At 44.1% G+C, this 24627-nt stretch overlaps 1 protein-coding gene across 2 annotated transcripts in view; it reads right to left on the bottom strand.

The window, feature by feature from the left end:
* BTLA (B and T lymphocyte associated) overlaps positions 1-24627 on the bottom strand; it is a 150972-nt gene that overhangs the window by 14632 nt on the left and 111713 nt on the right. For both annotated transcript variants that reach the window (XM_086935504.1, XM_086935505.1), the window contains exons 3-4: positions 14911-15069; positions 4923-4969 (exon numbers count right to left, since the gene is read on the bottom strand). In XM_086935504.1, coding sequence (XP_086791630.1) covers positions 4923-4969; positions 14911-15069 — 206 coding nt within the window. The remainder of the gene's footprint in view (positions 1-4922; positions 4970-14910; positions 15070-24627) is intronic.

Genomic DNA, 24627 nt, shown 5'->3' with positions numbered 1-24627 from the left:
GCAAAATTCAACTGTCCCACCAATTGTTGTAATTGATGTAGCTTAACCTTAGACTGACTAATACACGTTTCCAGGGATGCCCTGAACCTTAGCACTTTGTCTCCTGGTAAACGAAAACAACCTTCCTCCGAGTCGAGCTCGATCCCCAGAAACTCGAGGCAAGTCGAAGGACCCACAGTCTTACCTGGTGCCAATGGCACACCAAAATGATTCATCAAGACACAAAATTCGTTCAAAGCCTGACCACATTCCGGATCCCCGGCTGCCCACAGAAACAAAAAGTCATCGAGATAATGCATAACCTGTTGAAACCCTGTCTTCCTTGTGAAGGCCCATTGCAGGAAACAACTGAACTGCTCAAAATAGGCACAAGATATAAAGCACCCCATTGGCATACATTTATCCATGTAATAGTGACCCTGAAACATGAAACCAAGAAGACGCTGATCGTCTGGATGTACCGGGAGCAACCGGAACGCTGACTCGATATCAGATTTCGCCATCAGCGCACCGGGCCCTAGGCGATTCAATATGGCTACGGCCTCATCGAAGGATGCGTACCGCACTGAACACACTTCCGGGTCTATCGCATCGTTTACGGAAAGACCACGTGGGGCTGACAAATTATGTATCAGCCGAAACTCACCCGGGTCCTTCTTGGGGACCACCCCTAAAGGGGAACAAACAAAGTTAGCAACCGGTGGCACGTTAAACGGACCGGCGACTCGACCTCGAGCCACCTCTTTCCCAATCTTCTCCTGTACCACGGTCGTATGTTGCAAGACTGATATTTGGTTTTTACATTTCGCTACACCCTGAAACTCCCCCACTGGGATGCGGAAACCATACGAAAACCCGTTCCGCAACACCCCAGCGGAAGCGTGATCCGGGTATTCGCTGAGCCAAGGAATCATTGCCATGGTATCAATTGGAGTAGGTAAAGGCGCCCCTCGGACTATTTCAGACCTGTTTGGCGCCTCCTCTACCCCCGTTTTCACCCGTTTTGGCTCTGCACATGGACTCAGGATGGGATGATTGCCAACACCCACCACATTCGTGCCTAAATTTGCATGACCCCTGGGGCCTCGTACATTTACCCCTGTTAAAGTTCCAACAAATCCCCCTTTTACCTGTGGTGCCGTTCGGCCTCGAGTGGTAGTCGTTACTCGTACTTGATCGAAAGGGCGTCCCAGCATATTGGCGGGAGGATTCCCCCACACTACTCCCTACCAATGGCAAATTCAACATACCAGTATCCTCCATTTTTGACCATGACACAGAATCGTAACAATCCCAAGTTAAGTTTTTATCATGTTCTTTCGCTTTTCTGAAAATATTATCGTAACAGAACAACTGATTGCCCCCATATGACACAGAATACCCCATGATCCGTGACTGATAAATCGGTAATTCAGACAGCAACTCGGGCCTACGTTCGCCCAGGATGGATGTAAAAATCCCCCACGCCTTGCCCCAATTGCCAATGTTTTCATTTACCTTAAAGGCGGCCATCTTTGCGCGCCAAACACTCGGATGCATGAGGTCCTTTTGGCTCTTAACATGCTCCATCTCATAATGATCGGTAAGCAACGAGAAGATGTTTACATACTCATCTGCCCATATCTTCTCTTTAATAGCCAGAGGGACATGTTGACCCAACTTTTCCCTTCGTGAAGGTGCAGACTCATCCCTCGCAATCGGCAATGGCCGCTTACCTGAACCGGAAGCTGTATCTGCGGCTGAGCCTGTCCCAGGTGGTTTTCCTACTGCCGCAGCCGGCGTGATAACTGGCGATGCTGCCTTCGCCGCCTCCCTCGTTTCACGCAGTTGCCTCATCAACACCCGTGCGTCGTCAGCCGTGGCGCCCCTGCTATCTTTACCCAACCACGCTGCTAATTGTGCTGCCAGTTCGGGCGGCATATCCTCCCCGGACACGGGGGTGACCACCACGGGAATCGGATTCCCCTCTGCCGGCACCGGAGTTGGCTCCTCGAGTGGGGAACAGGGAACCGGGATGTCTCCCCCAGCTGCTCCCCTTCTGGGCCTCTTGCCTTTTCCTCCCGGAGCTGCTCCAGCCAAAGGACGTTTCGGTCCCTCTTCCCCGTCTTTATCCGCCATTCGCTTCTTTAGGTCGGTCACCTCTTTCATAAGAACACGCAGCATCTGGTCGGTAGTCATTCGCTTTCCAACTTTCTTAGGCATTCTCCAAGACAAACAAGAAAGATTACCACGCTCAAAATTGGCTCTTCGTTCCGTCTCGAGCTCACGTGCAGCGAGAGGTGCAGCTTCAGAGCACAGGAACAAGAGGATGCGTTCTTGGCTTGTTGCTCCTTTTATCCGTCTTCAGGGCGGGCGTAAACCCGCCCCTGCCTGCCCCTAGGGCGTGGCCGGCCGCGTCAGTGTCTAGGCCAGCCCACTCTAGGGCGGGAAAAAGCGCGCCCCGGCTACGCCGCTTCGGGCATACCAGCCGAGGCTCGCCTCCCGCCCCAAAATGGCTTCCCGGGGGGCTCGTGGTACTCCGCCATACGTTCGGGGGGACCGAATGGTCGCCCCTTTCCAGTAGTCTCTCAGTTCCCGATGTTAATTCCAACCCGGAAGGGGTTCCTATTATTTCTGCGCCTGGAGAGGTAGACTACTCAGTCTTGTGTCTGAATATCTTAATATGCTTCCAAGTGTAAAGGAGTTCCTTTTAGAAGAGCTGCCCCAGATGGGGCAGCATATTAAGATATTCGGACACAAGACTAAATAGTCTACCTCTCCAGGCGCAGAAATACAAGCCGCTTAGCGCTGCCTAGGTTCGACCTAAAAACCAGAAAGAGGCAAAACTTTATTTATGAAAAAATAATTGCACCAATGCGGATGTTAACAGCATTTCGGCGGCGGGAAACTGATAAAAGTAGCAGACCAGGAACAGGCATTGGCAAATGGAAGATAATATGCTACAGCCAATAGAAATGCATGACAAGTAATTAGCACGCACAGGAACCAATCAGAAGCCAGGAAAGAGAGGAAGAGGGATGTAACTCCCTTTTGAGTTTATATTAAAAACAATAGATTGCTGTGCTGGCGAAACCTAAACATTTTTGGTGATGAATTGCATCCTTAAAAAATATAAACGCAAAATCTGACCCCAGAGTGGTGATATATTGTGACCATTTTAGCTTTGGTTTATTTTACCATGCCAAGATGACGGATGCCCCTCTTGGAGAGGTAAATAAAAAGAAAAGCTGTGCAGAAAGAAGTGTGCCGATTACAAATTGCAAAAATGTAAAGTCCAAAAAACAACAGGACAATGAAGGGCAGAAGAGCAAGTAATAAGTGGGTGGCTGGGTGGGTGAACGTGAGGAGAGTCAGTAAATGCAGGTGACAACTGGCGGTGAGTAGGTGGGGGAGCCACAGAGGCACTATGGTGGAAGGGGAATAAAATAAATTGACACAGGAGTAGTTGGGGAAGCAATGGACAAACTGGAGAACTGGCAGTGGAATAGCAACATGGAGAGCACAGAGGCAGGGATGTGAAGATGGAAGCAGCACACATGGGAGGTGATGATAGAGCACTCACACGCACACAAATGGACAGCCAAACGCAAATGAAAAAGTTTGATGCAGTGCAAGGATACAAGCCATCTAAATAAAAAGGATAATAAAGAAGCTGTACTCAAGTGGAGAGACAAACACAAGGATAGGAAGAAAGGACATTGAAAAAAAGCAAGTAAATGAGACTGATAAGAAAGCCAAGCAGTAATAAGTAGTGAGATGACCCAATGTCCATTGTAAGTACTTCCCAAAATAGATCGTTGATTAACTGGCACCTAAACCTGTCTGCAGGCAAGACCTAAAAAGCAGGTACACAGTACTTAGCCACTAAAAGTACGAGAAAAGCAGAAATACTCAGACATTTGCGCCAAGTGTACATGGCTGCTTAAGAGTACATATAGTCTGGTGACACCTTCTCGGCATCCAGCAGGGATCCAGGAAGTTAAAATTGTCCTCAAACTCCTACTGAAGATTATTGAGGTTTTAACTTTTTTACTGCCGGGGTAATTCCCCCACGGTTGGGGGGTCCGTGGCTCCGCGGTACTCCTGACAAGCCCAGCTCGTCAAGAGTCACAGTGGAGCTGTGCTCATGACGAGCTGGGCTCGTAAAAAACCCCGCCAACTGATTAATTCTCCCGCACAGGTGGGGAATCAATCGGGCGTGGGTGGGCCGCGGCCGTTATGACAAGCCCAGCTCGTCATGAGCACAGCTCCACTGTGAACCATGACGAGCTGGGCTCGTCATGAGCATGGAAGGAGTTAATAACAGAAAAATAACGACCAGTCTCAACCACCTCTTTTAGCGTGCTTTCAGTTAATTCTGACTCACATTTCCAGGCAATAGCTGGTTCTTCTACTGTGCTGTCTAATACATATATAAATATATATATATATATAGTTCTATGTTATCATCGAATTAGTAAGGATATGATACAGCATATGTCAGTTTGATTTAACTCAATATAAGTGATGTCTACATACTGTCTCTCTCCTATTAGACCAGATCCACAATTTAAAGAAGGATTTCACATGCATGTTCTAAGCCGGAAGTTATAGAATGGTAATTAGCTTCTATGGAGCATGTCTGACATTTTTATATTCTGTATATAGGAGGAGTTGATATTATTCAGTTTAATGGTACTCAGTGCTTTGACCTATGATGATGAAAGGCTGTGCCGGACTCGCCAGGATCCACGCTCTTTGCCTGCAGGCCACTGCATGTGTTAGAGGCGATCACTAAACTCAGGGAGCCACCCTGCTAGCCAATGTGGGCTCGTAGGAAACGAAAAACAGATAACTCAAAATTCTCTCCATAGCTTTGACTTTAAGCAGGGCTATGCTACATTTAAATAGGACGGAAAACAGAAATAAAGCAGAAATCATACCCCTTTAGACTCCTCTTGCGCGGGCTCGTTGGATTTCATATAACTTTCTAAAAGGAAGGAAGGAAAGGATGATTTAAGAAAAAGAACATGGACATGAGCAGCGAGATCAAGAATATATTCGATGAAGTTACGAGCCATGACAGTGGCCCACTTAATGCAAGCAGAACTCTTAAGGACATCTCTTTCTACAAGGAGTACGGGCTGTACCACCTGACCACATGTATGCCTTAGTGCACCAGCTGTCGTTGCCACCATCATCTAATTAGTTAGTCCGACCACCCTACGTCAAACACTCGTCACTCTACCACAGTAGAACAACATAGAACTAGATTTGCAAACTGAATTGTGTGGACAAGGTGATCCAATTGTAGCGCTACACTGTACACCTTGCCTTGCTATAAACACAGTACTTCAGAGCTTCCTCATTATTGATATCAACATTCATCAGCATGCTTTCCAAAATGTTATAAACCCAGTGATCCTTGCACCCTCTTCTTGATTCTCATGTGTATGTTGGCCTTCTTGCCACTGAGCTAGAGACGTTATGATAGCTTTTGTGGAACCCTCGCTGGTGTGATTGCCCCACTACGTCTGTGAATCTCTATTTGCTGTAGTCCATTGGCACTGCTTATCTCTTACATCATTTGTGTTTGTACAGTAGTTTCGCCTGGCTTAATTCATTGCTACTCATGCTTGTCTTGGGGCAGCTTGAGTTCTCTTGATAGATAAGCCTTATGCTGCAACTCACCTGCCCTGAACTCACTACTTCCGTCTACTACATCTCCGTACGGTTTACACTGTAATTCTGATGGTGCTTATTGGGGCAGTGTGTTCTTGTTCTGCGCATAATAAGAAGGGTACCAATGCTCAGTCATGCTCTTAGTCTTCACCTACTATCCCCACTAGATACTCCCTTCCACTCAGCTAGATCATAGCTGGAATTGACCATTGCAACATTCAGTTTCCCTTTATGTTATTTTGGAACAATAGAAATATGCTGATTGTTTGATTGATTATCTGATCGCCATCAGCTCGGTGCAGTTGATCAGGGTTTCCTTCAGATCTTCTCAGTTGGCTGAGCTGTAGTCCTGAAGTCTGGATGTCAATCCATACCTAGTTACTCTCAGAGTCTCACTCAGCGCTGTATACCTTCATCCACCATCTGCAACCAAAGCCTCACCGCCACAGAGGTTTGTTCTCTGTCCACAATCAACTAACTTCTGGTGTCCAGCGGATAAACTTTTCTTCCAGCTTCAGACTTGAGCCACAGATTCCGGCTAGAAGTCTCCAAAGCAGCTCAGATACCAAGGACTAAGGGGCATATTATCCAGCCTTGATACCGCTATATTTACAAAGCATAGCGCTATGGCGATAATATTTCAGCGATAGAGGGGTTTTCAATGGAACATCGCTGGTTTTCCAGCGGTGTTCCATTGAAAACAGCTATAACATTGCTGATACGACCCTGTGGTCGTATCAGCATAATCCATCTCTCATTAAAAGTATGCCTTAGTCAGGAATTTAACAGACGTTAAATTCCTGAGTTAATGATGAGGTTGCGCGATTTGTTTTATCTCTGCACCTCCTTGTTAATATCGCGAAGCTGCCTTCACGATATTAACATGTGTTGTTTTCACAGCCACGCTTTTTTTGCATCTCATTAGCGATGCGAGGCTGTGAAAAAACGGGCTCTACATCAAGGAAACACGCGCTAGTTTAGATAATTATCGCAGCTTTTTGCCCAAAAATGGACGCTAAAGCAGCGATAATTATATCGCCAGCCCTTGCTAATATGCCCCTAAGAAGCTCTATGGTGCATCATTGTGCAAAGGATATTTTATTCATTCAGTCAAACCAGAGGCAGAAAAGAAAAACAGGCAACATCATTAATTCTAATTAATAGACCATCTGTCCCATAAAATAAGGCTAAGAATACCAGGAATACTGTCTTGTTGTCAGCTCTTGTGCACCATACCTATATGAACGGTTTCCAGGAACTCAGGTTCAACAGTAGGACAACAACAATCAATTAACAGCTTGCTACATTTTTCATCACTGATGTGTCTCAAGATAAACAACATATTGCACAGAACAACCTACCTGAGTATCTGAATGTATCCCTTGAGCTTCCACCTAGCCCTGTCCCTCCTTCAACAATGACCAATGGTGTTGTCATCTTATATTTTCTTTTGTTTTCTAAACAGACTTTTTAAGCCAAATTGATCCCTACAATTTGGCTCTACTTGTATGACATCTGTAAAAAAAAAAAAAACTCTGGGGGCAGATTTACGTTTCCTAGTGCATCCCTGCAAATCAGCAGTCACACCCACATGAAACCTGACGCAGGTTTCATGTGGCGCAGGGTTTTACAATGTGACGCGTCACCCTAGATGCCTCATGTTGCAAATAAGGTGCAACGTAGCGCATGGTTTACACCGCCACTGCGTCACAACAGTGACACAATGACAGCGTAAAAGTGTCATCAGGGGCTTGTTAATCTGCCCCTGCAAGTATTATAAGCAGAGAATATGGGAAGCAAAGAAAATCCACATAGAAAATTAATTGCTAAAAAGTGTAGAAATAAGCAAGTTGGGTTCTTTAAAAAACCAATTTGGACAGTTTATGAATAGACTGGTCGAATAACACCATTTCAGACCCCACTTGGGTTACCTATATTAAGATATAGTATATAGAACAGTCCAAGGGCTGGTATTGCCCTTTCACACCTGCTTACATGGCCTCTATTGTATAGTCTACTGCTGACCAAAATTAAACTCTCAAACCCGATGCCGCATCCAGCCCCAATGGTCTTCCAAAATTGTATTTAAACACAACTCTAACTTAGGATCCAGCTCCCAGAAGCCTCTTGGCGTATTCATTTGAAACACTGATTGTTCCTCCATCATGGCAGGGAATCTATCCTTCAACCAGTCTTTAAGAACGGTGATCTTTCCATGCCTTTGAATTACAGGCTGATTGCACTACTTGACGTAGAAGCCAAATATTACGAGAAAATCTTCTTTAAAGAATTAGAATCTTGGGCAGAATCCAACAACTTAATATCACCCACACAAACAGGCTTCAGGGGATCTACTAATACTTCAGTTAATATTAGTCACTCATTGTTAATTCACGGGTCAATAAATTGAAAAAGCCTGTTGACAGTTTGCTTTAGAATATAGAATGGCGTTCAATGGGGTGGACCGCACAATTCTCTGGTCTAATCTTCAAAGATGGGGAATTTCACCCACACTATTGAGAGACATTCAGTCTTTATATGTGAACAGGAAGGTTCAAGTTAAACTCACATTAGTTTTCAGGGATGTATGATGTTACAACGCGATCAAAATGATCGCGGTACATCACAACACATCTTTTACAATGCAAGTCGTTAAACCACGACTTGCGCTGTAGGGTGCTGGACTTAGGAATAGTAAGATTTACTATTCCAACTCCAGCCTACGTGCAGTAGGGAAGGTGTTGGAATAGTAAATCTACTATTCCTTAATCTAGAGCTCCCTCCAGCGCAAGTCGTGGTAACGACTTGCGTTGTAAAAGACGCGCGTAATGGCACCGCAGTGTTTTGACCGCGTTGTGAAGGATGTTTACCGTTTTCAGGAACAAACACAGTAAGTTCAGCAGATGGGGCATTGGGGAAACAGCAGTAGAGAGACAAAGAATATACTGTTATCTGGGTGTCTGGATTGACGACAAAGGCTCCTATAGAGAACATTAGGCAGAGGTAAAGTCTATTGTTGCCTCGGTCACCTATGCCATGAAATTACTATATAAGAATCTTTAGGCATATCTGTCACCTTCCAAATTCTGTAAGTCAATCACATATCAGACTTGACTGTCTCTTACAGCAGCTGTCTGTAAAGCTGATGCTTCAGTTTTCAGTTAATTTCCATAGGCTTAGGAACGCAATGGCCTATCTCTAAAGGCTCCGTTCCCGTGGCGCAACATTAGCTCCCGCAACCCCTGTGGTGCGGGGTACACCCAAGCTACAGGGGGTCCCTTCCAGCACTGTGCATGGGCGGTGAGCCCCTGGCCTGAGAGCTCCTCCCTGGGTCCAGGGGGAGGGGGCCTCCCTGTACTTTGCCCAGGGGCCCCCTTTACAGCACTGTGCATGGGCGGCGGGTCCCTGGCGTGGGATCTCCTGACTGGGTCCAGGGGGAGGGGCTCCCTCACGGTTCATTATGCCACTGCCGCGATCTGAACTGCTCTATCAACACACACAGCTACTTTTGACCTCTTGATGGATTATTTAATCATTGCAAAGACCCCATTGCATCTGGAAGCCCTTTGGGATTCACCACTGTCAGCTGAGCATTTCAAGAAGGCAAAACGTTGCACCATGATTCCTTTGTGCCCCAATGTCCAAGGCAGTCAGACATATTTTATTTGCCTGCATTTTTATTGCTACCAGCCTTGGGATTTCGTCATGCCTGGCCAGCATATAAACATTATACAACAAGCTGACGATTATATGGCTATAAGTCTGAATCACTAACACGTCATATGTGCATGCCCCTATTGATAAATGGAAAGCACAAAATTGGTATGAGCACTCTTTGTGAAAAGTGGCTGTCGCTATGGAAAATGAAATGAAATGAAAAGGGCATTTGTGGAGCACGTGGCTACCCGGGGGCCTCCCAGCGCTAGGCAAAACTACTGAGCTAGTGGACGGAGCAGGATGATTGGTTTACGGGAATAGGAAGGTTTTAAACAGTTTCCTGAAGGAGCAGTGACTGCGTTCGTTTCGGAGTTGGAGAGGAAGAGCGTTCCAAAGTCTGCCTGCGTTCAAGGAAAAAAGTTTTCCGACACTTCTAACTCGTTTTATTCTAGGGGTTGCGATGAGATGAAGGTCATCTTTAGTGAAGCTTTCTCCTGGCTTTGTTTGGCTGAATTATGGCTGAAAAAAGGGGCGGACCTATCCCCTGAAGGGAGTTATGGACAATGCAGAGTGATTTGAAACTAATTCGCTCTTTCACTGGCAGCCAGTGAAGGAGGCGTAGGGCGGGTTTTGCAGAAGACAGTTTGGGAGTTGCCGTCAACATTCTAGCTGCATAGTTCTGGATGACCTGCAGTCTATTGATAACCGATGTAGGGGCTCCAAGATAGAGCGCATTACCATAGTCCAGTCTGGAGAGCAGGATAGACCGGGCCATGGTTTTCTTGGCTTGGGGAGAAAGCAGGGAGGGCACTTTCCTTGCCATTCTGATCAGCCCAAAGCAAGTTGCTACTGTCTTGCTGGCTTGCACTTGGAAAGTCAGGTTCTGTTCTAGCCAGATGCATAGGCTCTTTACTTCAGGCTTATGAGTTGCAATGAGTGGCAAAAGTGTGCAGATGTCATACTGCTTAGCTAAGTTCATGAATGTGGTCATTTCCCTGCTGGGTAAAAAGGAGGAAGGGCTTACTAAGACGGCCTCTCTGCGGTGACCTGCTCTTTTACAGGCTGAGATCGTTTTTAATGTAATATCAGCAAATGTTAAACTTTAAGAGCATTTTATAGCTGAAATTGATTTGAATTAGAAATAATACAGTTTCAGAAATGAATTATAATACATATGAATTCAACTGACACGTTGTTTTAGTTTTTGGTCTGATGTTGTAAGCATGTCTTATTTCACTGATATGCAGTAACTGAGGCTGTGCAATAGACTCATATTTTGTAGATATTGTTGGTACATCTGCACTTTATTCAGTTTTTCTTTTACCCACCGTAGAGTTGAGCCTGTCTTTTATGTTTTTAATGAACTGAAATAAAGGCTAATAATTATAATGTAATGTATCCTAAGGGGCATATTGGCAACAGACGTCAATAAATATCGCAAAGCGCGCTTAGTGCTTTCATATTTATCGCCATCTATCGCTCTTATTTATCGCCTGGTTAGCATGTTATTTACAATGTGTACAACCGGGATAAAAAATATTCCACCGTTAGCGCAAAAATGGGCAAACATCGCTGGAAAATCAGCGATGTTCACCCACAAACAGCGAAAACATTGCTGATACCAGCATGTAGTCGTAACCACATAATTCACATCCCATGTAAAGTATACCCTAGTCTGAATTTTAACAGATGTTAAAATCCAGAGCTAAGGGCGCGATTAAGATTATTGCTATGCCAGATTTGGGGTCCTTGTAAATATTGCGATGCTGGTTTAGCGATATTTGCCCATGAAGTATTGTCAGGCATGCCTCCTTTGCATCTCATTAACGATGCAACTGTGAGGCGTGCTGACAACAGGTGCTAAAACAAGGAAACACGCGTTAGCGTGTCCTTGTAAATAAAGGGATAATATTATCGCCAGCCCTTGATAATATGCCCCTAAGTTCTTGCAGCTTCCCCAGGACAGTAGACAGTAGAGTTTCTATGGATTCTTCATGCTCACAATCACTGGCCTACTTCTTGTCAGAACCCACACTGCAACTAAAAATAAAATTTTACAATGCTCTATTTCCAGAATAGAAACAAAATGGAGTATCCAGACCGGTTTTGCCCAGAGGAGCTCGAGGAGTTTTTTTTACCCCTATTACAAACTTGGACATACCATTTTCTCGCTGCATGAAGAAAGTGACTGCAAAACAGAACTTTTACAAGGAATTAAATCGGTTCTTTATTTCAGAAATCCATTTGTCAACCTTTACAAGAACCCTAAATGGTAGTTGCTAGGTCGCGTGTATCTAGTCCTTCTTCACTTTCTAAAAATAGTCGGGCCCAGTTTTTTGCTTGAAGTACTGAGGAGTTGACTGGTCACCAGCCGACACTGTGTCATTATTTCTTCCATTAGCCCCTGTGTGTATGCATCACCCTAAAGGTATATTTAATCTTTCCTTGTCCTCCTGCTCAATGTCTTCACAAAGTGCCATCATATAAAGGGAAACTTTGGATACCTTGGTGGCTGACAGGTATCAAACCATTACCGTCCTCTCCTTTCTGGCAAAGCCTTCAAGGGATCTATTGGTAGACATTTCTCTGCCTCGTCAGAAGAGTCCAGTTTGCTGATTTGTCGACAGCAGAGCTTTCACCTTGCAAGGTCCTTGGACCAGTTGAGCTCCTTGAAGTCATTGCTGTATCTTCTGCTCATTTCCAACATTAGTTTTATTTTTAGAGACACTTGTGTAGCATTAAACATATAATAAAGTTGCCTGCTGTGTTTTAGGGTTTATTGTGGAGCTGTGTGATGGTAAAGCAGGATGTGGGTGCGGACAGGAGAGGGCAGAATGCGGATTAATTCAGGATAAAGTGGAGAGGTTCATATATTCAGCAATATTGGGGATGTTACAGGGTTTATAGACACATTACTGCAAGGCAAAGGATGGAGAAATGCAGTCCACTGTTTGAGAATGGCACCTGGAAGTGTTACAACATTATTCCAAGAATCAAAATATGCAGCAGGCCACTTATTGATTAGAAAACAAAAGGGAGCAACTTAAGAGTGGTAGTAAGGGTCCTCTGAGCTTCTGCAGTCGGCTACATGGGTGACTCTTCTTGGACTTAAGTGACATCTGCCCTAAGGTACTCTACCCTACATTAGAAAAGGGAACATTGCAACTTTTCAAACATCTTAGGAAATCCCAACGCCACATTTGGCAGAGGGTTTTTTTATGAGTCCTTTCTATTTCTTCCTATTTAAATATATGCTTCTTAGAAGGGCTAGAGCACAAAAATTGTAAATAGTGGAGCATGCAATATGAATAAGCTCTGCTAAAGACGATAGGCCCAGTTTGCATTTTCAGCTACAAGCAAGACTTAATGGCTTTGGTATGCTTTGTTAAAATAACCACAAACTTTTGGCTTTGCCAGTGATTGTTTATTTTTGTTTTTCATCATTAGACTCCCACTTTGGAGGTTTGTTTTTGAAAAACAAAAAATTTGGGAGTGAGCATAACAAATATGGCGCCCAATTAGCAAAGCGTCAATGCCTTCATAGAAGCTGACACAAAGTTCTCAAATTGTGACGAGCAGTCTTACGCCAGGTGAGTGAAGGAATTTCTCAGCTGACGCAACACACCAGTGGATCATCTGCCATATTCTAAATGAGGTCCACAGTTGCCGCGTTTGAAGGATTCAAGAAATACAACTCACTGATGTGAGTGCCCACATGGAGGTGGTGGTAGGTCCACCACAAGCTATTTCCATTGGAGACATTCAAGGCTAGTTTTCCATTTGAACCTAAACACTGCACACACAACACTTGTATAAAGTAGGGTCTGCTATACATGCTTAGGGCTTGTGCACAGTTTCCATATCACACTTGGGAAGGAGCGATGGACCCTGCTAGCTGATAACATAGTGGATGAGGAAAATACTTTGTGAGATAGTAGTGAGGACCCTACCCAGGTTTACTGAAGAATGGCATCCTTGGCACCAAGTTTCCAACCTCTGATGTGAAGGCTGTGGTGGCACCAAGCAAGAGGGGTACTCATGAAGTTTCTAAGGCGGACCTCTTTGTCACTGTTAGACACCTAGAGGGATGGGCTGCCTGTTACCTAGATAATATGTCAGCCCTCCTGTTAACACAGGTGCTGTGAGGAAGCTTTGGTTGTTGGCTCAAGGAGGGATACTTGACCCTGCTCTCTCAGGTGAGAAACGGGTCAATATTCAATGGGTTAGTCCCTGCAAAGGTGTCACCCTGAGGAGTTTGTTGGTTCACCGCTAGCAGGGAGAGTCAGCCCTCTTGACACCATGATTGTTGTGGTTCACTTCATAGTGATGCCTAAAGGAAGTGTATTGAACCATGATGTCGCAGAGTAGAACCAGGCCTTTAGCCCACAGGTCCAATCATGTTGTCTGGGTACCTAGGAGCGGGAGTGGGCTGCTCTCTCATTTTGTGATGTCAGTTTTCCTGAAAGCCCTACTTTCTGGTCTTAAACTGTACCTTGGTGCATAGTGACCTTGAGAGCAAGGTGGAGAGTGGGGTTTGTACCTATCCTCTTTAGGTGGGGATTGCCTTGTAGACCTTTCCTACATCATCTTGTGATTGTGTCAGTGCAGAGTGAGGAAGGAGAAGGTTTGAGCAGTGTGTCTGCTTCTTTATGGGACTGTCCGTCCAGTGTCAAAGATCTCATCTTTTTACATTATTACATGTTTTCACTTTCAAAGCATTTGTGGTTCTAGGATCCATGGTTGGAAAGAAATTATCTGCGAGCTGAAGCCACTTGCCAGCCTTCCTGCATTTATGGATAAATGAAAAAGGCCTCTTTCCAAACAGAGACAGATTCCCTAACATGTTCAAGCACCAGGAAGCCCACTCCTCTTCCCAGACAAACCATGCACTATGACTCTAAGCTCTGTCTATCAGGTACCATCCACTTCACCAGCCGCTGGTATCCATCCACCCATCCTACTGTTGAATTAATGAAAGAGAAAAGGCACTCAAGACTCCAACAGTGATAGTGACACAGAGGTGGAACAAGGCCTAAGTAGACCTGTAGGCGACAAAATAACCTTAATCAAATAATTATTTACAAAACAACAGCAGCATAATAAGTTAGATGCTTTTGCTTGTTTGAATAAATATATCTATACCAAAAGTTAAAAGTCTGTATTTGATACAAAAATGTTTGCATTTTCAGAACTCATTAACTGATGTTTGGGGAGAGGAATTACTAATATTAACTTGGTCCAAGGGGCATTGCCGCTTTGGATATTAATCATGTAAAAGCATTCCATATTGACAAAGCAATTTTGTACTGCTTGGAACCACGCCTGATGACTGAGGTGACTACTGCTGGTAATCTTGCACATGGAGGGCACTAATGTAATCTCTGGTGTGGTCAGTATTAAGACTTTAAAAATATTAGTAGCTCTGAAGATGTTTTCACTGAACACAAGTAGTTCTTAGGTTCTCAGGTTGGAGACCCCTGGCTTTGCATTCACTGCTAGGATGCTACTCCACACAGAAGAGGCACTGAGGAGATGTTTGGGAAAGAAGTACATTGTAGAGTTAGACAATGACATCAATTGAAAATGGCTGACCTTTTCTTCTTCGGAAGCTGATGTACACGAGGGATGAGCTTGTGATGATGATGAAGCAGAAGGCCCCCACTGATGCACAAACATACACTAGCCATACCACGTTCGCCTTTGGAGATCTTGCCGGGGTCTCTGTGATGTTTACGAGCTTTGTCCCACCATCTACAAGTGGCAGTCAATTAGATTATTGATTATCCAACATGTCAGATGTTCATCTAATGCCACAGTTAATAGAAGTAAAATCACATCATAAGACAACACAATACCACATATGTGAGTGCATGCTAACAACCAGATGCCCACATACACCATGGACCTTGTCATTAACAAGATGCACTGTGCAATAACTGGCTTGCAAATATCCATTTGCACACACACAGAAGCGTTCTTATGATTTATATATCTAATCATCAGTTTGTGCACATGCCCAATGCTGTAATTAAGACACATGAGCACATTATCATCTTTTGTGGGTCGGTGCTCAGTTCATATAGTTGTTACTGACTGAGAATATTACAAAACATGTTTTGCCATGTTGCTTGGTCTACTTTCTGGCATCATCAATCCAAGCACACACGTCCCCACTTTTGCCTTTTGTGCAATATCAGTAATTGTTCATTAGAGAGGGAGATGCCTCTTACCAGCTGCTGTGAACCAAACTCAAGGCTTTCCTGTCAATTCTACACCTGCCCGGCTGGATTCTAGGCAGTAGACTTCATGATGTACATTACCGTTTTCCAACATAATCTATAACAGGCTTCTCCAAAGAGTAGTTTATCAGGTACCCATAAGTAGCTCTCCTGTGAGCAGCACAGCCTAATAAGTTAGAAGCTTTTGCTTGTTTGAATACAAATATCTGTACCAAAATTGAAAAGTCTGTATCTGAGACCAAAAAGTTTGTGTATTTTCAGAACTCATGAGCTGGTCTTTGAGGAGAAGCATTACTAATATTAACAAGCAATTTTTACATTACTACTAGAACCCGTGCCTGTTGCAATGAGTTGGTTACTGCTGATAATCTTGCTTATGGTGGGCACTAATACAATCTTCTATGATGTGGTCAATATTAAAACTCTGTAAATATTATTAGCTTGAGATGATTTTCACTGAACATGAGTAGCTCTTACTACAGAAAAGGTTGTAGACCCCTGGTCTACAGCTTCAGCATTGTTAGACTGCCTGCGTATCTTCGACCTGCCATACAATACGCATCTTGCCTCTGCCCTCAGACAGGACTAACCAATTTTAATAAAGCCGAACCATGTTTGCTATTTACTTGTGTTCCTGTTCAAAGGGGGTCAGGCCTTAAAATTCGTCCCTTTTGGGTCGGGCCAAGACTGATTTGCAAAATATTGAACCGTTTGTGATGGTACAAACAAGCTAGTAATTACCAGTGGTTCTGATTCATATAAGTATTGCGAATCAGCATTACAACTTTCTTCTGCTTCGTGAGAAATAAATACAGTGCTCTTTCTTTGTTGTTACACAGTTTCTCAGAGAAGTTAACTTTTTAGGTCGAGCCTGGACAGCGCATTAGCTGCTCTGCGAAGCATGCTGTATTGAGGTATGGCATAGAAGCCCCCCCCCCATTTCCCGCTCATCTTTTCAATTGGCTCCTGTTACTGTCTCAGAAAAATCGCTGCTTTACTTTTGTGAATAGGCTTAGTAGTACCTCCTTGGTACCGCCTTGTCTGCATTTGTAACCTCCCATAACGGCTGGACTTTTTACTTGTGTTGTTACACAGTCTGCTTTATAAGTCAGTGAGCACTATTTTCTTTAATGATCTTCCCCTATTGCACCAAAGTCATCGCTGCAGGCCACCTGCTTTCATATTTTTTGTTTTTAAATTATAGCGCGGTCTGCTTTAACTATAGCAGCTCTGCTTATTTAATTGTTTAATTTACAGCACGGGCCACTTTCAATTTAGCGGCCACGTTTATTTAATTATTTAGTGGCCGTGCTACAGAACATAAAAAAAAAATCTCGCTTTGGGTGAAAGCGCACCATACGCGCTTTCACTTTACTATTGGCTATGCCCGTTACTTTAGACTCAGTGTGATCTGCACATGGCAATCAGCATCTAAAGAAAGGGGCGCAGCCACCATTAGAGTGCTCTCGCATTTGCGGGAGTTTGAGCTATTGGCATTAAAAATCACAATGCCTTTTATATATTTGCTGCTTTAAAAAAACACAGAAATAAAAGGCCTTGTCATTTACGAGACCTATTACATTGCAAATGCTTGTTTCCTTTGTATATCAGTCTCGTGAGACAGTGCTGCTGCTATTACGTTTTCTGTGATATGCACCTTCCTCATTTACGCTTTGCTCGCTTTCCTCATATGTTATCTTTCAATCTCATTCTTACATATTCTCACGGGAGCTGACAGTGTTACTTTAGTCTTGGTGCATTTTATAACTGTTCTGCATTAACTAGGTGCATTATACACGCACACTCTCACACTATGCTGGTTGCAGTCATCCTGTGCTGCACTGATGCATCCTGCCCCCGTTTTTGGCATTCAACACCAGGCACTTGCAGGATCCGGAAATCATTTTCACAATATGAGCCGGAAACCGCGAATAGGTGTAATGAACCAAAGCCGTGTGCACATGTACCTGATTCTGGTGACGGACAGCATACTAGGCATGTATTGTTACAAATGTCTTAAAACCTAGTGCAATTAGTGTTTAGGTTTCTTCGTCTTTAAACACTTTTCTTTACAAAAATATATTACATTAGAGCTAGTAACATTTGCAGCATAAAGATAAACTTGATGCGAAATGATTTATTAACAAAAAGAAAAACGTGCAACATTGTAGGACTGTTTTTACCTTTTTTTCATATTTCAATAACTATTTTAATCTGCCTTTTAGAAAACATGTTTAATCAATTCTGGTCGCACACTGATTTAACTTCCCTTGTAGCCAATGAATGCACATTCTGTCAGGGATAAATTTTTAAACGCCTACTTTTCCCAACATTCGAACAATAGGGCATATGAATCCCGCAGCCATACTATACTGTTTCAATTACTGGAGACCCAGCAGCCCACACTCTTGACTTCTCTAGTCTGTAGGGTCGTATTGTTCCTGGTATAGCAATGTCTGACAAAGTCCTATTAGCATGAAAATGATTGCCCCATGATTGATTCAGAGAGGGTGTTTGGGTTCAGGTCATACGTGTCCCTCTGTGAGACTAGGCGGCCGCCACTCACAGGTATAGATCCTACCCTTTCCCATTCGTCACAGTTTAGGGTTGGATGAGAGCACCGAATGTGGGATTTAGCGCCTTGTCCTGGGTAATTGTATTATAATGCCTAACTTGCGTTGTGTATATTGTGCTGAGACGCCTGGGCACGCTGACCTCCTCCACTGTAACACTCCAGGCCATGGCTGTGGGCCGCTGGCCCCTTTAGAAATAGAGCTGCTGTATTTGTTCCCGAGTGAAGTTAAGAGCAGGGCATGCAAACTTGATCACAATGTTTGAATTAAGCTGAAAGGGAGAAGTATGTGCTTATAGTGTCTTGATTTGTGGAATACCAGAAAAATGTCAAAAAAAACATTAAATGCTATGAGTAGGCATGCTGTGAGAAATTGGGTTGTTGGTTGACTCGGGTGGGAACCCTGTTCAAGCAGCAACCACAATCCCTGTCAGGGTAAGGCACAAGCAAACCCCAAATTAACCTGTGCTCAACCCTCTGCTAGCTTGGCACAAGGCAGTCAGGGTTAACTTAGATGCAGCATGCAAAGTATTTGTGCAACACTTCAGATAGTAACAAAGTTAAAAACAGCACACAAACAGGATTTAGAAATTAGAAAAATAAAGCAAAAGTTCATAAATGAAACAAAACCAAAACAACAAAATTCCAATCAGTAGAATCGGTATAAGAATTTTAAAATGTTGTAGATGAAAATAGCGCCATAAAGAACAAAGCACCAACTGGGGATATCTGGTCGCGCTGGGCTAGGTCAAAGTCAAACTTTCAGGCAGACCGCGATGGCGCGCAGTTCGAATACAATCACCAGGTTAGTCCTATTGAGTTTTACCTTGCCAAGAGTCCTGTTCAAGTTGGAGGGGTCTGTGAAGAATGAATGGGCATTTGTAAAGTGCAATTTTACCCAACAAGTGAGCATTCTGCCGTTGATACTAATCAGCAATGTAAACCTTTTCCATAGTCTAAATGGGGCAGTTTAAATGAGAGAATGACAAAGTGTGACAGAGGCTTGAAAAGCCACGTCTTCAGAATCTTTTTCAAAAGCATCTTACGTGTTTATAAATCGGAGATACATTGGCAACTGATTCCATGCCTTGGTACCTATCACCATGAGGGATTTTCCATCTTGCATTTTTAATCTGGAAAAGAAGGGGATCTTCAGGAGATTTGCATTAGAGGATCTCAGTGTCCTGTAGTGGCTGAATCTGGCAATTAGATATTTGGGGCCCGTGGCATCAAAGGCCATAAAGACTAGCAGCATTGTCTTAAACAAAATTCTTTTATGTATAGGTAGCCAGTGGATGTATGACGGAACCTCTTATGCATTTTCCACACATGCTTTCACTCCGCAGTAAGTACCCTGACTACAATGTTTCCATGCACACCTTTACCACACAAGTCGTTACAACTACTTGCCTTAGGGGGGAGCTGAACTTTGGAATAGTATAAATTACTATTCCAACTCCAGTCAGTGTATCAGTAGGGATGGTGTTGGACTTAAAATCTAACACAAGTTCAACAAGGAGTCCCCTAAAGCAAGTCATTGTAATGGCTTACGTGGTAAAGGAATACATGGTAACGCCGCAATTGGGGTAGTGACCACAGAATATAGGTTGTTCTTGGTTCTGCTTCCGGGGTAAAGGATGTTTCCCGTAGCCAGTGAAGTCTTTTTAATGCGGCTGATGCTGAGCTCCATTTAGGGAGCTGTAGCACCATTCTGTCTGCTGCTTCTTGGACCATCTGACGTTTGTGTAATGACTGTTTTGTACACACATACAAGCTGTTAAAATAATCTAATCTCAACGTAAAAAGTGCAAACGCTACAGTCTTCCTGGCATTAAGGGGAAGAAAATAAAGACATTTCTTAAGGGATTTAACAATGATGAAATACTCCCAGGCTACAGACGCAGCGTGACGTTGAAAAGATAGGTCGGTGTCAAATTTAACCCCAAAATTCCTGGCTACTTTAACCGTATTTGGTGGAGAGGGGACTAAATTGGGCCACCGGCATATAGGAGACAAGAGATTAAATTCTCTAAAGAAGAGATTTTTCGTTTTCTCAGAACTGCATTTAAGATAATTGTTTTTCATCCATGAAATCACGTTAGAGTGACATTTTTGAAAATTCAATTCTGGGCCCGTTGACCCCTAAAGAGAAAAGATCAACCGGTTTTCATCTGCGTAGGATGTAGTTGCAATTCCGTAGGAGTCAATTAGAGAAATACGAGGTACAATATAGATATTAAAAAGAACAGGGCTAAGGGATGATCCCAGTGATACACCCATAGTATCAGTTTTTCTTCATAGTAAAATTCTCCCCAAAAATTCTTCTGCTATCGGTTAGAAATTATCTAAGCTACGATAGGGCTCTATGGGAGACCCCTACATCTTGAATTCGCTGAAGCGGAATGTTATGTGCAATGGTATTGAATACTCAATTAGCTTCAATACCGCATCATTCCCAGCGTCAGGTCATTTCAATGGTCTCTGTGATCTCAAGGAAGGCCAGCTCAGTAGAATGTTTAGGCCTAAAGCCTGATTGGAATATGTGGAGGGAGTTGGAACTTTCCAAAAAAGCAGTGAGCTGCTGGTTCAGGGGGGGAGGGTTGAAGGAGGTTGCTGGCGCAACGTGAAGAACAGACCAGGTGTCGCAGATGGGCGTTGATGGAGGTTCGCTTTTGGCGGTGCCTGCAGTGGTCGGTTCTGGAGTGAAAGAGTAAGGAGGACGGAGCGTCACACACTGAATTGTGGTGTGAATGGCGAGAACTCTGTGTGATAAGGCCCGTTTGCGGTTGCGAAGAGCCCAGAAGCTTAATTTCAGCTCACTGAACTGCAATAAAGGGCAAGGACCTGAGGGGGTACAACATGGGGGTCAGAACTCACTTGACCTGGGTCCAGGGACTAGTGTAGGATGTTGGGGAGCCTTTTATGTCCCTGAGGCTCAGATCAGGAGGCCAGCACACTAGCCTTTGGAGATACTTTGGTGGCCTGGGTTTAAAATGAAGATGCAAATCCAGTTCTTACTCTCCAGGCAAGAGAGCAGCAGGTAAGCACAGCAGGACAGAAGATCCTTCAGAGTAGCAGTCCAGAAGAGTGACATTCCTTTCAGCAGCACAGCAGTCCTTCTTCCTGGCAGCGTATCCCAAGGTCCAAAAGGAAGTGTACTGAAGAGTTGAGGGCAGAGGTCCAGTATTTATATGCAGTTGTGCGCCTTTGAACTGGAGGGAAGCTACTATAGGCTTGCCTTTAAAGTGCACAGATGCCCTGCCTTCCTACCCCGGCTCCAGACTACCTACAGAGGGTTTGCAGCCCTTTATGTGGAGGCAGAACCTAGCCTATTCAAGTGTAAGTAGGGCTGGGCCCAGCTCCTTCCTCCCATCCTGCAGGGGTTATCCCTCCCAGTCAAACCTTAGCTGTGTGGCTCTCTAGGAGGAATACATAAATCCCAACTGCCAACTACACCTAGTCATGTGACTCAGAGACAGGAGCAGGCAACCCTAAGGCAAAAAAATGCCAACTTTCTAAACCTGGCATTTTCAAAATTGTACTTTAAAATCCCACTTCACCATAAGTTAGGTTTTTGAATTCCAATTCCAGAGACACCAAACATTAAATGGTTAATTGGTCTCATTTGGAAATTACACTTGTTAAATGTAATAACGTAACAGTAATGTTATCCTATGGGAGATGAAGGCCTTGCATCATAGAGAAACATATGTAGGGGTTTCTCACTGCTAGGACATGTGAAACTTAAATGTACATGTCCAACTGTTTAAACACACAATACCCTGCCCTCTGGACTGTCCAGGGCCTACACTAGGGGTGACCTATATGCTTTTCAGATGAACGTTTGGGCCTCGCAGAGGTGTTATTTTGCCAAGTCGAAATGGCAGTATAAAACTGCACATACACAAGCTACAATGGCAGGCCTGAGATATGGTTAAAGTGCTACTTCAGTGGGTGGCACAATCAGTGCTGCACGCCCACTAGTCGCATTTAATTTTCAGACCCTGGACACAGCTAATGTTACTTTACTAGGGTCTAACAAGTAAATTAAATGTGCCATTTGGGTATAAGCCAATTCTTCCATGTTTAGAGGAGAGAGCACAAGCATTTTAGCACTGGTTAGCCGTGGTAAGTTGCACAGAGTCCTAAAAGCCAACAAAAACTGGTTCAGAAAACAGGAGAATTGAAGGCATAAGGTTTGGAGGTGCCTTGCAGAGAGGGCCAGGTCCAACATAATTCCCTAATTTCTCATCAGTCGTTTATTGCAGCTGGCACTGAGAACAGCTGGTCATATTTTAATTTGCTTACCCTCGATCAGACCCTGAATTATACCTGATTTCAATTTGGAGAGGAGCGCCAATTTACTCCGTCTCCAGGAGTAATTTCTGATCGTTTTGATTGGCGAGCGTTCTAGTGTCATTAGACCAGCTACCAATCACTTATTTAAGGAGAACAATCCCGTGGACGCGCAATGGGCTCCGAAAACAGCTGGTCATATTTTAATTTGCTTACGCTCAATCAGTTGCCTGATTTTAAAACTATTTTTATGTTTGATTGCTTAGATATATTTTAAAGTAAAGGTGCTGCTAAAATATTTGATTGCTTAGATATATTTTAAAGTAAAGGTGCTGCTAAAATGTTTGGGGGGAATTTGCCAGGAAATTGGTGCTAATTGAATTTTTTCTCCCACATGATCATTTATTCTCTTTTGCACATTGCACTTCAGCTGGGAGCATTACTTTGATCTTCTTTTGGGGGCATTACACTTGATTTCACTTAGAGCGGAACGCCATTTCTACTCCGCTTCCCGGGGCCATTTCTGTCATCATCTTGATTGATGCGCAGTCTATTGTCAGTAGACCAACTCACAATCACCTATTTTAAGAGAGCCATGATGCGGATGCACAGTGGGTGTGTCGATGGAGCGCCAAGGCAAGCTCACCTGTGCCCGGATTTCATGCAGCAGCAGACATGCTGCCCATTTCTCTATTACTCAGGTCAGCCCCCTCCCTAGAGAAGTACTCTTACCCTTAAATTGTGGCCCTTGCCATTTAGCCATGCCGTATAATCCTTGCGCTGAGATTACTTTAGACTTTGTGTGCAAGTCCTGTGGTTTTAATTCAAAGACAACTTGGGATGCTCAAGCTATGCCCTGGGACGGCATACCCTCATGTCCCTGGTACCACCCAGAGAGGTCTGCTATAGTGCCTGCCTCATTAATTGCAAAACCAAAGGGGATGATGGATGGGGTGTTGAACTATGCAAGCACTCAACCCCAGTCAACTGATCTGGGTTTAATATATCATCATTCTTTAGCTCACTCCGCCACCCCAGTTCAGATATGGTCATATGCAAATCAGTCTGACCCAGTGCCTCATGGGAACAGTCCAGCCCGAACTACCAAGTCATGTCTTCCCTGGTCCGGAAACAAGCATCCTGGGACCAGGTTCTGGCTAATCATCCGTCATCAGCCATGCTAGCTTGAATCCAGTGGCAAAGTGAGCAAGGGACCCACGTCTGGGCATACCCTGCCAACTTAGGCCAAACAAAGCAAAACCAAAGGGGATGATGAATGAAGTGTTGAACAATGCAAGAACTCAGCCCCAATCGACTGATCTGGGTTTAATTCATCATCATTCTTTAGCTCACTCTGCCACCCCAGTTCAGTCATGGCCATATGCAAAACAGTCTGACCCTGTGCCTCATGGGAACAGTCCAGCCTGAACTGCAAAGCCATGGCTTCCCCTCGTCTCCGTGGTACCATCCAGAGTGGTCTGCTATAATGCCTGCCTCATTTATTGCAGGCCCCTCCCCGAGCACTCCTCTGAAATACTGCTCTAACTATCTGATAACACATGAGATTTAATATTTCTCACCGAAACCTGGCTCAAGGAAGGTTCCAATCCGCATCTTGCCATGGCCATCTCTCCGGACTATCCGATATTTTGTGCTAACCAGGGTGGAGATAAGACAAGAGGTGGATAGCCATCATACTTAGGGATACTTTGGAGGTCTCATCTTCCTTGTTGGTCCAATTTGGGAACAGTTAAGGAAAACGGGCTGCTTTAGAACAACAAAAAAGATTGCTTTATTGAAAAGCAATCTCGGACGGACATGCTGGTCTGCTGATCTCAGCTGGCCACCATCCCCATGATTTTTGCGATTCCTAGGGGGTCGCAAATTGCAACCTACCTCAATAATATTCATGAGGTAGGTCATTTGGGACCCCTAGGAATCGCAAAAGGCGTACTGTACACCTTCTTACATTTTATTTTGCGATTTCATAATTGTGAATACTTGTTATTCGCAATTAGGTTATCGCAAAATGCTATCTACATACATATGGCCCTAAGAGTCATACAAAAACAGCTGAAATATGTCTTACCCTGGACCCGAAAAATCCTTAAGATGACACAGGGAACAGAGAGACAGAGTCAGAGGGAAGCAGAGAAGGAGAGTGATTTAGATAGAGAGAATAGACAGAGTTCCATGAGAGAA

The sequence above is a fragment of the Lissotriton vulgaris genome, chromosome 8 (genome assembly GCF_964263255.1).
Source record: "Lissotriton vulgaris chromosome 8, aLisVul1.2, whole genome shotgun sequence".
Classification (NCBI taxonomy): domain Eukaryota; kingdom Metazoa; phylum Chordata; class Amphibia; order Caudata; family Salamandridae; genus Lissotriton; species Lissotriton vulgaris.
This window is presented reverse-complemented; position numbering and strand designations above follow the sequence as displayed.